The sequence below is a fragment of the Terrapene carolina genome, unplaced genomic scaffold (genome assembly GCF_002925995.2).
Source record: "Terrapene carolina triunguis isolate 2854851 unplaced genomic scaffold, T_m_triunguis-2.0 Scaffold67, whole genome shotgun sequence".
NCBI lineage: Eukaryota > Metazoa > Chordata > Testudines > Emydidae > Terrapene > Terrapene triunguis.
In genome coordinates, this window is record NW_020664418.1 from 22,074,472 (window position 1) to 22,089,793 (window position 15,322).

The window sequence follows — 15,322 nt, forward strand, 5'->3', positions numbered from 1 at the left end:
ACTGGGTTTTTTGTGTTTTTTTTTTGTTTGTTTTTGTTTTTGTTAAATTCAATAATTCTAATTTGTGTGTAGCTTAGGTCTGGGAGTCAGATGATCCAAGATCTCTTACTGGCTTTGCCACAAACTTGTGCATATGAGAAAAGTCGATAAATCTCGCTGTGCCATCAGGAAAATAGAGAATATGCCTTCCACTCCGGGGGTTATTTTGAGACTTGGTTTGTAAGGTACTTTGAAACTCCAATGAAAGGCACAATGTACACACAGAATGGTGGTACACGGTTACCTCGATATAACGCGACCCAATATAACGCGGTAAAGCAGTGCTCGAGGGGGGGGGGGGAGGCTGCGCACTCCGGTGGATCAAAGCAAGTTCACTATAACGCGATTTCACCTATACTGCGGTAAGATTTTTTTGGCTCCCAAGGGCAGCATTATATCGAGGTAGAGATGTACTAAGCAAATAGTCAGTGTAGCAGACGTGGCACACAGTTTTATTAGCCACACTGAGATCTGGCAAACTTGTACCAACATTGGGCTTTTCAGGGCATTGCTATAATCTGCCTCTTACATCACAGGCTCACAGCGGTGTTGCAAAATATGCACTTTTGGCCAACCTGATCAGACTCTCCTTAGGTAAAAGGCAAAAGGAGAGAGATAGGAAAGAGAAGAAATAATGTGAGGAAGGAAAACACATGATGGGAGTGGGACAGGGTGACTGACAGTCTAATATCCCAGGTGGTATTTGGGATTTAGCTAGAGCCTGTGGCAATGTTCTCTGGGTCCATCTCTCTGGCCCGGTTCGGTCAAGATATTTCTCAGGATCAGGACAGTGAAGGCCCAGTAGTGTCATGATGGATTCTAGGTTCCCAGGAGATGGCTGGGATGGCAGCCATGATGAATAACTGCAATCTTCCTCTGTTTTCCATGTCTGAGATCATCTCCCCGCCCATCCACTGCACTTAAGAGGCTCATCCATTTCCCCTCGAGAGGCCAAGTTGGTTTCAGCATTACCGATAAGTGAGGATGTGATTAGGTCACGGATTCTGTGACTTTAACGGATCTCCATGACTTCTTCGGCTTCAGCCACATAGCAGGGCTGCACCTGTCAGCTCCTGTGGCGGCAGTCAGCCCCTCTCGCGCTCCCCCCTTCCTCCCCAGACTGGTCACAGGCTTCCGTGAATTTTTGTTTATTGCCCGCGACATGTCCATAACGTTTATTAAAAATAACTCTGACAAAATCTTAACCTTACCTATAATCAACTATGGTCTCTCCAATTAGTGATCACCTTACAAGAAAAAATATGAAGGCAAGGTGCATGCCATAAATCCTATCTATGCACTGCTTAATTATTATTTTTTTTGTATGAGGAGGAAAAAATGGAATAGAATATTTGTGACTTGTTTCATTGAGTACAATATTGCTTTTTCATTTATCTAACAAATTACATTTTGTTTATGTAGCTCTAATCAAGATATCTAACATGTTTTATGATAGGAAGATATAGCGTGTTTGTCTGCCAACTATACAGTTAACAGAACAATCTTTGGCTTTACCTAGAAAATGAAATATTGTAGGCATGGAATGTATCACTTGAATAAGATTTTATTCGTTGATTATTAGTCTCTGATTTTGACTGTTGTGGGATGTAGGAGATGGTGATGTAATAACACAATGAGTCACTGAAATAAGTTTTCATGGATTCCCCTTAAACAGTAGCTGTATGTTGCATCCAAGATGCTATGAAGTCAAGTTAAATTTTTTTTTTTTAATGTTTACCAGAATCTCAGAAACCTGTAACTCTCTAAAATTTTATGTTTTCAAATGGAGAGATTAATAACTAATGAGCTTTGGACTCTTGTGTTATCTTTTTGTGAATCATGAATTTAATTTGGGTAGATTTTTATTACTTGAATACACTTCATATATAATGGGTGGTAACCCTGTAATTTGTTCTAGTTTCCTGTCAGAGTTTATACAGACTGCTCTCTTGTTTCCTGGGATAACTCTTTGACTGTTCAAGTCACATGAAAGTGTTCACTGCTGTTCCGTGTCTGGAACAGCTTGTGACTGTTTACTGGAAAAAGAAGCAGCTACATTGTAAAAATGTGCAGTGTAATATCTCTGAATAGCTTAATCATAGACACTGCCATAGAAAAACCATCTTTTAAGCTGTGGATTTGGCTAAAGCAAAATGTTTCCTGATATTAGACTGATAATTGTTTCCACTTTATTTAGCTAGTTTCCTCTATTTTACGGAGGTTTAGATGCTTTGCACTCTTCTTCATATTATTCAATATAGCCACTGAATAACAAGTGTTAAAGGTTAAGTGTCTTAATATGAAACTTCAGGATAAAGGTTTGGGATCCCACTATTAAAAAATATAGACTTGCACTAAGGCCCTTGAAAACTCCATCTGTTAAAGGTTAACTGCAATTCTAGCTTTCACATTTGATTTAAAAGAAAAAAACACAACTTAAAAATACTTTTAAAAAAAATGGTTGACAGCATACTGAGCCCTGACTCCTTTGCATGCCGAATATTTTGAGTAGCTAGATAACCAAACTCCTAGGTCAAAACTGATTTGACTTTAAGTGGGAGCGGGTGTTTATGGGAGGGGTGGGGAGCTTTCACTGCTGTCAAAAGGACTGACATGTACTTCCATCATAAAAAGTAAGGCAGAAGAAAGAATTTTCTGAAATAGATGAATGAATATTAATACATTAAAATGTGTCTGCACAAACATGAGGAATGGAGAGAGGAAGCAAGGAGGACTAGATATGATGAAGATTAGTAAAATGAGAGGTGGTTTTACAAATGCATGGGGGCAGTAATGATGATAAAAAGGTCCATTAATAAGAGTGAAAGAATAAGCTGACTCTCAGCTTATTGAACTGCTTCATAAAAAGACAGATTTACAAAGTCATATAACAAGAAAATTATAAAACGGAAGCCTGAACAACTGTAAGGAATGAACATGGTGTTTAAAAAAAAAAAAAAAAAATCCAGTTGATAGAACAGTAAAGGAATACCACACTAAAATTTTTAGCATGTATTAATCAGCCATTCTGAATTATACGTTTCTTTGAGTATTAAGGGAAATAGTGTATTTGGTTCTGGACACCACATTGTTAGAGAAATATTGGTACATTGGATGGGTTCAGAGAAGAGCATCTAAATTATAAAGGCCCTGGAAGGTTTCACTTATGAGGAAAGGGCAAAAATGTTGGTTAAGAGACTAATACAGGCAGGGAACTTCGTGTAAAGTATATGAAGGTTGTTAGCACCAACGACAGAAAGGAATTTTAATGTGGTATTTGGTGGTACTTTACAAGAAAATATAAAGTATACAATTTGGGGATTATGTAGATGGGATATCAGGAAAAACATCTTGACAGTAAGATGTATTAGGTTGTGGAATAGTCTATTGGAAGCACTGAAACGTTATAATGTTCCCAAGTGATAACACTGGGAAGAATATTGGAAAATGTGCTGACCAGGGAGCTGGACTGTGGGTGACCCAATAAGGTCTCTTTCCATGTCTGATTCTGTAAATGATTTCTGCTGCCATTTAACTATAATCTGTGAAGTATATTATGGTAAAATCTTTTGGACAACCAGAGCCCAAGGTACTGAGCACCATCAGGTCCCCTTTCTGGCAATTGGAGATAACCTTGCAGAATTAATCCCTAGATGAGCAAATTAGTCTTCATCGTTATTAAATCAGCTGTATGCACTCTTTAATACTTTAATAATTGAAAATATTTAAAGTATTATAAACTTAAATTTCCATATGCATGCTCTTGTTACCTGTGGCAGTCGACAACTGAAGTGTTATAACAATACAAGTGGCTGCTCTGATATGGAAGAGAACTTTGTTTATATGTCGGGATTCAGCAAATAACAGATTGCACATCCTGAAGTAAAATGGGGGAAGCTGTATGTAGGTTGTAATTTAGCTTCCAGGAACTTCAATTCCAGATGCTAATGGGTAAAATTGTCTGAGGGGAGCTATAAAGGCTTTTTTAAATATAGCTTTCAATATGATCGGCCTCTGTGTGTTCCTCTTGTTTAAAGCATAGTTTCTCCTAGACTATTCTTTGTACTTGAGAGACTTCTGTCTGGGAAGAATCCTGGATGAATTTAAATATATGCATTTTAAGTAACTTCTTTTACCAGAGGAACATTTTTAGTCTCACGAATCAGCTGGTCACAGTAGAAGCTCTGAAAGGGAGAGTGATATTTTCGAGTGTGTTTTTACAAATCATGTGTCGTCTTTCATAGATTTACTCAGAATATTAGTCTGAATGTCCAAGTACTAATCAGAGATAATTAGATGTGCAAATGAGGATTTGGTTAATAATCAGGTTGGCTTTCTGATGATTGATTCTGAAATTTGGGATCCTGTAGGTTCACAAAAGAACCGTAATATAATTTAAACAATAAAGGTTTTAGAAACATACTGACATATTATACATACCATTCATTTTAGCTGAGGCTTTTTAAACAAATCATTCTTAATCATTTTAAACTATCATTGATTTAAAACAAAAACACTTCAGTGGTGGCATATCACAATTTTCATCACTAGACTCATGACTCGGGTGTGTGGTTTTTTTTGTTTGTTTGTTTTTTTTTAATTACTACCTAATTCTCTCTCTTTCAGTACTATTATAAGTGGTGGTTCAATTAAAAGGTCACAGTTCTGGTTTCCACTGACCAGCTTTCATGTTAAAATCCAAGTTAGTATGCTTTATTTTCAAATGGTAGGTCAGAAAGGTTAAGGGGAACACCTTGTCTGAAATCACCAACTTGTAATGTTTCTATCTTTAAAAAGATTTAAATAGCTTACTCTTTTTTTTTTTTTTCTGGTTTTGTTTTAGGTGAAATTGTGGTAAATGAAGTCAATTTTGTGAGAAAATGTATTGCAACAGATACAAGTCAGTATGATCTCTGGGGGAAGTTGGTTTGCAGTAACTTCAAGATTTCATTTATTACGGATGATCCCATGCCACTTCAGGTTTGTTTCTCTCAAAATTGATAATCCTATTTATCATAAATCATGATGTAACAAAATGGATTCAGTTAAACCACAATAAATTCCTCAAATAATTGAGAGGTCTAACCTCATTCTATAAAACAAAGGAAGTTCAAATATCCATCCTGAATTATTCATGTACCAATCCTTAATTTGCCCTATTGTATCTACAGATTGTAAATTTTTGACATCAGAGTATTATTTTCCACGTCATTTGAACTACAGAATCAAAGCAGTACAGCGAGCTACTGTTTGCAGGAGGGTGTTTTGGGAAATGCTGTTTAAAAGCCAAACACTTAACTATTCATTGGAAAATATAATGGAACACCCTACTGAATTCTGAGAATTCCAAGTTTTCTTTACGTAGATATAAGCACCAATTCAGCAAAATCTTTAATATGTGCCCAACTCCTATTGAAGTCAGTGAGGGAGAGGACAAGATACCAGTGAAATTATCATATTTAGTATAGCGGCAGCAATATATAACAATTAAGGCTGGTTGTTCATAATAACAGAAAAGGGAAAAGGCATGGCAAAACATGCAAAAGTCATAAACTTAGTTTAATTTGTAAACATCTTGGCAAATAATATTTTTAACTCAGTTTCAACAACCTTTATTGTATTATCATTTATACTTATTTTTCAATAAAAATTTCGTAATCATTTACAACTTTTTAAAAAGTACTCAATTGCCTGCCTGGACACGTATTTAACTACATTAGTGAAAATACTGAAGGAGTCTTGCTCAGTAGTGGCTAGTTGGGTGACAAAGGCCATGGCTTTTATGAAAAAGCAAATTTATTGTATTCATATTATGTGTCATGTTAATCATAACTGTAACAACCTTAAAGTTTAATATAATTCTATTCCATGATATTCAATGTCTTTGGAAACCAATAATATATAAGGCTTCGAAGGCATATTACTTTTAAATTAATATGTTAAATTAGCATTATATTTCCTTATCAAATACATTTTTTGTCTTTCTGTCTCTTCTTCTGCTGTCATTTTTCTCATTCTTTCCTACAAAAACCCACAATACAGTATGTTAGATTTGAAGTGATCCAATAATATTTCTCTGCTCTCTTCAAGTGGTCTGAGTTTAAACTAAATTTGTAAACTATAAAAATTACAGTCCTTTGCATGCTTATACTCTTTGTAGCTCCTACACTTGTAAAATAGAACGTGACAATAGTAGCAGATGGCTAATTGCAGCATATATAATTGTTTTGGGCTCAGAGTACTGTTTTTGAAGTTTCCAACCTGGGGTCTGTAACTGCTCTGAGGAGCACTCCTCCACACTTAATCTATTTTGTTACATCTGGTGTTATAAAAAGGAACCTTTGACTCTGCTCGTGGAAGGTGACACGCATTTTTCTTTTCATAGTTGCAGTAATGGTTTTTCATCTTAAATTGCAGTCAGTTTGAAGCTGAAATGATTCATGATTAGGCTAGAAAACTCCAAGGAAATATTGTCTGTTGAACTTTTTTCCTATAGAATCCATTGTTTTTATTTGAGAAATATCTGTCAGTGTTCTCTCTAAATTGTGTTGTAAAATACATGCTAAAAACAATACTGCTGTAAAGCTCCTGTTTATTTATCATGAGTTTGTCTCTGTTCCAGAAATTCCATTATAAAAACCTCCTCCTTGGTGAACATGATGTGCCGTTAACATGTATTGAACAAGTTGTCACAGGTATGGAAAAGTCATTTAAGTACGGTGAAAAGCTTAAAACATGAGTTTATATGTTAAAGTTAAAATTAGCAGCTGCTTTCTATATTAAGGCACAATCGTGCACAGTTAAGGTTGAATTTCATTAGTCTTTCTATGAAGTACCTAAATTTAAATTAATTGGTAACAAGTCAGAAAAGCAATCTAAAGACTGGGTAAAATTCAAATCAGAAACTTTGCAAGGCTTGCATTAAACTTGGTTTTCATGTGCTTTTTAAAGTATGTGAGATTACAATTCTGAACTCATAATTGTTCAAGAAACAGTGCCTTTTTAACAACCGTTGGTTTTCCATTTAATTTATAACTGTTTTGAACATCTCTTCCACCTTAAGATTTTAAATTGAAAAAAGATAACCAATGATTATAAGAATTACAATTATTTATAGGTGGTATTCCCACCACCAAGCCAATTGGGCCATAAACAACAAAATATTGCAGTTCTGATTTTAAGGTGATCTTGTTTCTCTAACTTTATAGTGCCTTTTAAACACGTCATTAATCAGCAATCTCTGCAGGTGAATTTCTGTCTTCTGCCAGAAAGTATGCCAGAGTGTGTGGTGTTCCTGATTTTGAAGCTGTAAATTTGAAGCAAATTAAGTGGAATCTATTAGTTAAGTTTAAAATTAGAGAAACTTTTATCCAGTTTTGGAGGACCAGCCTTTGGACCTTTAGTGATCCAGCATAAGCTCCCATAGTATTTATTAAGATTGTCAAAATTATAGGATGAGCAGCATTATACCGATACTCCCATCTATCAGCCTTTTGATACAGTCTATCTCATTGGACCTTGCCTGTTGTCTCCACTGGGTAAGATAGAATTTTGATAAGCCAACGCCTTCATAACAAAGCTCCTGATGAGGCTATTCTTTCTGCAGACGATTATAAAGACTGTATTGTTTGGTGGGCCTTGGTATTAGCAATTATTAATATAAATAATATTATATTTGTATTAATAATATTAATTTGTATTATTAATATAAATAATAGAGGCTATTTTCCTGCAGGTTGGTTCACTGGTGTTATTTTTCCACTATATAGAAAAGGTGACAGAAATTATCCTGGGAATTACTGAGCAATTAATCTCTCAGATGGTTTTAAAAATCTATCCCAGATATTGGAGATTAGTGGATTGCATGGAGAGTTGTAATCTATTTGCATGTGAGCAAGCCGCTTTCAGGAATGGCTGCGCCACGATTGATTGATTTGCCCGTACTCATTTGTCCCAAGGAAATAAAATAAGAGGTGGTCTCTGTCAATTTGAAATTGGCTTTTGATTCCATTAACAGAGGTCATCTCTGGGAGAAATTTACAAGGGTTGGCATAGATTCCTAATCCTCCATAGCCAAATAGTGGATAGTATTAGGATGGAGTGAAGAGGTGAGCTACTTGACCCTATTTCTATCACAAGGGGCAGCCGCAGGGCTGTGTTGTCCTCTTTCCTTTTTAACTGAATTAGGTTGTGATGGGTTTAGAAGGGGTGCTGTATTTCCCTTCCAAAATTTGACACTAATCTGTCCAAATCTGTTTACACAGGAGTCAGGGTTTTATTATTATTGTTGTTAGTGAAATGCCTAAAAAGTGACAGAGGCTGAGCAAGCAAGTTTTAAGAGGCAGAGATCAAATTGTATATAATCCCAGTAATGATGCTTCATTAGTCAATCATTTAGAAATGACCTTGCTAGGAGAGAACTCATTCTGAACAACATGGGAGGCAAGATGGGTTGCTGAGAGGTGCTGTATATGAAATCCTTTGTTCGTGGAATGTAATTATTCCTCACCAATGGTCATTTGGACATAGGGGAAATGAGGATAACAGCTATAAGTCAATTTTGTTTGGAGAGCTAGACATTTGATCATAATGTGACTCACAAGGAGCAGCATCTGTTCTACTCAAACAATATTAATTTTTACAGTATTGGTATCCTCTGTATGTAACTAACAATATTTTTCTTTAAGTGTATACTCTATACTTGATCTTTAACAACTTTTTGTTTTTTGTTTTAGTAAATGACACAAAGAGGAAACAGAAGGTCCTTGGTCCCAACCAGAAACTTAAATTTAATCCAACAGAATTAATTATTTATTGCAAAGATTTCCGTATTGTCCGATTTCGCTTTGATGAAGCAGGCCCTGAGAGTGCAAAAAAGGTATTAAAAACATGCAATTTTTCCTTAAACTTCCTTATTGTATTGGGGTTTCTGCAGTGCCAGCTCTGGTATTATGGACTATGCAAGTCATCTGAAGGAGTGAGGTTCTTACCCACGAAAGCTTATGCTCCCAATACTTCTGTTAGTCTTAAAGGTGCCACAGGACCCTCTGTTGCTTTTAAGATAACTTGGTTACAGAAAATCATCTCAGGATGAACTGAGAATCTTTTCTAGTACAGATGAGGTAAATGCCTAAACATTGATTTAACAGAAGATGTTATATAGTGTATTTTCACTAATACATCAGGAAAATACGTATGTAGATATTTGAATGCTTCTAGATTAAAGGCGCTAGTGTCTGAAGTATGTTCACTTAAGAGGTGCAGTGCAGGAAGTGTTTATTTTCCCAGTATACACCAACTTTGTTCTGGAAAGCCCTCAGTGGAAGGTGAGTAGTTTAGTCTCCATTCCCATTCATTCTTTCTATTGAGTCTGTCATCAAGTGTGCTAATTATAATAGTGATGTGCTTTGATGTGGATACCTGTTCACTAGAAAATGGAACTCGTTTAAATATGCCACTAGACAACTTTTGGATATTAATTGTTTTCGCCATTGTGAGAGATCAAATTCAGACCTGTCACCCAAAGGTGAAAGGCCAGTTACCAGTTTCCTGTATCATCAAAACTTAAAGCCTGGTTTTTAGACCTCACGTAGATGCATATTTATACATCTGCTTTATATGTTCCTTTCCAGATGTGCACTCAAAAATCTCCTATTGTGCGTACACATAGCTAAATGTGTAGTTAGTCATGTGCATGCGCAAACTGGAAATTTGAGCAAATGTTTTCCAATATGCACTTGCATTGTGTGCCTACAGTTGTGTAATTTCCACCCCAGGTAAGTGTACTCTTTCAGTGCATTAGTGAAATCAAATCTGTTCTACTTTAAAAACTGACTGCAGACTTAGGGAACCAGTATTTTAAAGTTTTTGGTTTAAAACTTCCAAGGCTGCAGTCAAATGATATATTTGAACTACATATCCCACTGCATAGATTGTGTTACAGCTGAAAATGGAAAATGTTAGGTACTTCCAAGTGTGTAGTGGAAATTTTTAACCTAAAGTTACCCAAAGGTTAGAATGCTGAAATTTAAATATGCCTCCTGGAATCTGGACAAGTACTTTCTGGCAAATGCTTAGAGTTCCAAATTTGTCAAAAATTCCAAGTGAATGTTTGGACTTTAGTAAAGGCTGAACAACAAGACCATTCATTGGCACTTCCTGATACATTGATGCTGGGCTTTTTAAATTCTGGGAAGACTGATGTAGAAAAGGAGTCTGATTCCTTCAGGGGGGAAATGTAAAAACTATAAAATCCTAGATCCAAAACAGATTAGATAGTTTATTAGCTGTGTTCCTATTTTCAGTGTTTAAATAAAAGGGAATTTCCTGACCTGCAAACTGGTTAGTGCTCCTCAAACAAGCAACCTAGACTGTTGACATTTCCGATGATGTAGACTTTCCTGCTTCTTCCGTTGAATTCTTCTCTGGCTCTCTGCACCTTTCTTTTTTAAACAGAAAAATAAATGCAACTTGTACAAGCAGCATATTCTATCTGGCATCATCACTTTTATATGCCTAGTTAGTTGGCACTAACAAAATAAACCAACCAACAGGTTCTTTTAACCAATAAAGAATTGGGAAGGTTCAATAGCTGTATTTGATGAGCAGAAACTCAGTTTACATAACCATTTCTGCTCATTGACCCATTGGTCTGGACTGGAGGCATATGGTATTTTGAATATATAAATGCTATGTAAATATACATTGTTATAAAGGATGGTGCCTGTGATCTCTAAGTGAGTAAACTTTCAAATTTCAGATATTAGAATGTGTTCGTTAGAGGGAGTGGGGAAAAAACAGTTACTGCAAATCTGAACTTTTTAATTATGTGAATGCTGTGCACCTACATAATTTTGAAGACTAAAGTACATTCACGTGGTGGTAGCACCTTTCCTTCACTGGAGGGCAAAATGACAAAAAATCAACTTTCTGGCTAATGCAGAATGATAAGAACACTTTACATATGTAACTGAAGTTTTGGTCCAGTCAGGATTTTGTTTAATTAGATTATTTTAGGATGTAGCTTAATCAGAGAAGAAGCAACCTATGATATCTTGGATCAGATGCTTCTGTCTCCAGACGTTTAGCTTACATCTTTCAGATCTGTGCTGTGGCATGCTTTTTTATCTGGCTTCTGTTTCTTCCCTACTCACTTTTTCAGCAGTGAGTAAGAGACTGTTTTGTCTATTGGTGAATCTTTGTGAGGGGAGCCTAGCCAGCCTTTTTACACCTACAATTTTGAGGACTCCTTTAATATTACTTGTGCACTGTCCATGCAACATTAATTGTGGATACAAAATTATGTCTACAATTCTGCCTACAATTTGTGGGTGCAAAAAAGGAGGGCCACATCTTTAAAAATCAGGGCCGTCTGAATTCTGTTGGGAGAAAACCTTATCGAGTTTTCTTTGGCTCAAAGGTGGCATAGTGTATTTTAAGCTACATAAAGTTCTAGAGAAATCCCAACTTTTCCCCTGGGAAAAATCAAAATATGCATGTCTCTGCTATACCATTTTTTGCCTAATTAATTTGTGTGCCGCTTCTTATGAACTATTCATGAAAACTATGAGCTGCATGGAATTGTATATTTATAAATTCCTCCAAGGGCTTGTGGATTGGACAATTTAAATTAAAGGATACCTATTTCAAATATTGGGTAATGAGACTGTAAAGCTCAGCAGTTGTCATGAACTGTGAATTGGTTGGACTAATTCAACTGAAGACAAATGTGAGAGATGTATAACAGAAAAAGGAGGCCCCAGATAGCATTTTTTTCCTTTCTTGACAGTTTAAAATAATTGGGAAGAAAAGTCAGATAGTAGAACTGACCCTGACCCATTGTTACAGATTCTGTTTCATTGTCTGAGGCAGCCTCCATTTAAAATCAGAAGCCTACCAATGAAGCAGTTGTAGTGACTGAACTTTAGTGATTTATAAATCAGATCCCAAACATGACATTTAATTTGGAAAATTTGCATAACTGAACTTGACTGTGCAAGTCAGAGCAGAGGAATTCCCCTCGGGCTCCCAGAGTGAGCATGATCTCCTTAGGACAGTGTTCCTCTGTCATGAATGAAGTCACTGTTGAAGCAAAACAAAGACACTTACCTTTTCACTGTGTCTGTAGAAGACCTTGAGATATCTAAACATAGTAAACATCAAAAAACATATTCACTGCTGGAAACTGGGACAACTTAAGTGTTGTACTCTGCAAACTGAGACTGTGGCTTACTTTTAAAAGCAGGTATTTAGAAAAACTTGAATAGAATTATTTAAAAAACTAGCTTTGAATTCCCCTTAACCTTTTCACATATTTGGTGTTTGGAGGCCTGATACTGTATACACCTGTAAAGAAGAGTAATTTGAGTCATGAGTAGTCCCTTGAAATGAATGGGACTATTTCTCCGAGTCAGGTTGTGGGTCAGTGTTTGCAGGCTTGGGCCCAAAGAATGTGGTCTATCCCTAAGGAGAGTGAGCTTAGGGGATATTTTTCCGGGGGAGGGAGGAGGAGGAAGAATAGGCTCTAGTAGCAAAGCCATTTGTTAGTATTCCAACAGATATGAGACATTCAGGAACAGATAGTACTGATCTGTGTCTAAAATGGAAAAAAAATAAGTTTGAAGCTATTGTAGCCAACATAGGGGACATATAGTTGATTATTTGACTGTATCCATAAACAAATATGCTGTGTTAATGATACTGATACAACTTTAAAAGCTCATTTTTTCTGATTTTCCCCACATACACCCCATACCCAAACTGCTCAGAAAAACTTTACCTGAGGATGCCAGAATGTTTGGAATTTCAGGAGGATTAATTTTATTTTGGGGGAAATTATTACAAAGGAGTTTGAAAATCAGGATTATAATAAGAAGCTAGCTTCAGTCTTAACTATGGAACAGCAGCCAATGTGCTTCTTAAATGCTCCCTTGCACTCTTAAGTTGCATGCCTGTTTGAAGGGGCATGATATAGATACAAGGTTGGGCTACTGAATCATGGGGGAAATCTCCAGACCCATCATTATTTTACAATTTGATTCAGATGTTTTGCCCGTAAATTAAAGCTGAGAAGCCTCCAAAAGAAGGAAAACCAGATGGGTGTGGGAGGAAGGGGAAGTAGGAGTAAGAGGGTTGGGGGAAGGCTTAAGTCAGGAAACTTGAAAAGAGAAGTAATGGCTATTTTTACAGTTTGAATTTAATGAAAAGCAAGAATTTTAATTTAGTTACGATTAAATGTGGTAATAATCAAAAAGGACTGCTATCTTCTGGCCATTATAGCAGCTGGCTACATAAAGTGCAATTTAAAATGTTTGAAATCTTGAGGACTGATATTGTACTGACTGCACAGATTTTTCTATAATATATCACTTAATTTTAATTCATAGTATTTGGTGCAACAATATTGAACTGTTATTAAATATCAGTCTGTTTTCCTAATGACACTGTGGACCAATTTGAGAACTGTCAAATAAGACTGACCCAGGGATGCATCATTCTGGGATATTATCACTTCTTTGGTGGCTGCAAGATTTTGCCTTTGGCATGTTGCCTGACAATGCATGTGGGACTTGGCAGTACAAAAGAGTGGCGCACGCCCTGTAGTGTCCTACTGCCTAAATATATCTGCAATTTCTCGGTCTTTCCAGTCTCCAACGCCCACATCTCCATTCCTCTGAGAAGCCTTTTTAAAATGTGTAGGGTGTATGAGATCTATATTATATACACAGTCACATAATTAAACAGGGAAAAGGAGAAAAAGTAATCCAGGCCGAGTCCTTATTCCTGTCCAATCAAAACCAACTCTTCCCCCCACAAGTCATAAATATTTTTAGGGGTATCAGGGGAGGGGAGACACTTCATTTTTGTTTTCAGTTGTCACCTTCTGTACACGGTGATGGTATTGCAGAGACCCAACATTTCTTAACCTCTCAGGCCCCAGCATTATCCTGTTTCAGTTCTTTATTTTTCATTTGAAATGCCTTTAAATAAGCTCTTTAAACAGCTTCTTTTTTTTACTGTGTTCGTTTTATCCTCTGCTACTTGTTGTCGCTTCTCCTGATTACTCCTGCGGGCAGTCTGCATCAAAAAATTTAAAATTCTGTGCCAAAATAAAAATTCTACACACAGTATTCTAAAATTCTGCAATTTTTATTTGTCAAAATAACACTGCATAATCACGCCAGTTTCAATTATTTTGGTAATTTATTTCATAATACCTGTCAGCAAGTATGTCTGTAACAATACAGACACTCAAAAATTCCCCCAGGAGTAGAGTTAAAGAAACCCCTATGACAACCCAGTTCCTGTTTCTCTGCCCCCTTCCCCCGCCAGAGCACAGCCAGGGGCCAGACACTCGCAACACCTCCCACCCAGAGCCCAGCCGTAGGCCTCCCTGGCCCAGATACCCACACCCCCTCCCCTGCCAGAGCCCAGCCATGGGGCCCCCCCTTGCCCAGACACTTGCCCCCTACCGCCCTAGAGCCCAGGGATCCAGAAGGAGAAACAGCCTGATGCTCGGTCCCAGGCTTGCACAGAGTTTCCTGTGTGCCACCCTCTCCTTTCCTCAGGGCATGCTGGGAACTCTCTAGCTCCCTCCCACTCCCCCCAGCAGTGTCTTCTGAGTGTGATCTGGGCTCTGCCGGGTCCAGCAGCCACTAGTGGCGGCTAGCAGCACTGCAGGCCATTTCTGTGAGGGAAAGGAAATTCTGCACGCACAACATTCATTTCTGCAAAATTCTGCATTGCGTAGTGACGCAGAATTCCCCCAGGAATACCTGATGTACATCAGACAGTTCATAGTCAGTGGGCTTGTATGACCGGCTCACACAAAAGGTGACTGAGCACACTCTAATTGTTTGTTGCACAAATCATGAAATTAGCTATCTGTCAGATTCAGTAATACAAAAGGTATGATCTTTGTTGGGACCTCCAAGGCATTTATGTCTTTAGAGTCTTTGGAGACATGGGCACCTGGAGTGATTTCTCAAAATGAAACTCAGTTAAGTAAATTTAAAAAAAAAAATCTGTATTTTAGTGTTTCTCTTAGGGCCTAGTAGAAAATACTGTGCAATTCAATAATTTAACATGCTTGCATAAACAAAGATTCTGAAATGAGAAAAAAGCGCAACTTAATCTTCAGTGTGTAGAAATAGTTGGGTCTTACCTGTTATCTACACTATCTGTATTGTTACACACAAATCAAATAGATGCTGTATATAATTGGCCTTTATGGGTATGTCTACACTGCAATAAAACAGATGTGACTGGCCTGTGTCAGCTGACT

The 15,322-nt window shown here is 37.0% G+C and overlaps 1 protein-coding gene across 2 annotated transcripts in view; it reads left to right on the forward strand.

Moving 5' to 3' along the window:
• MTMR10 (myotubularin related protein 10) overlaps nucleotides 1-15,322 on the forward strand; it is a 60,937-nt gene that overhangs the window by 23,659 nt on the left and 21,956 nt on the right. For both annotated transcript variants that reach the window (XM_024193131.2, XM_024193132.2), the window contains exons 3-5: nucleotides 4,883-5,019; nucleotides 6,662-6,734; nucleotides 8,775-8,917. In XM_024193131.2, coding sequence (XP_024048899.1) covers nucleotides 4,883-5,019; nucleotides 6,662-6,734; nucleotides 8,775-8,917 — 353 coding nt within the window. The remainder of the gene's footprint in view (nucleotides 1-4,882; nucleotides 5,020-6,661; nucleotides 6,735-8,774; nucleotides 8,918-15,322) is intronic.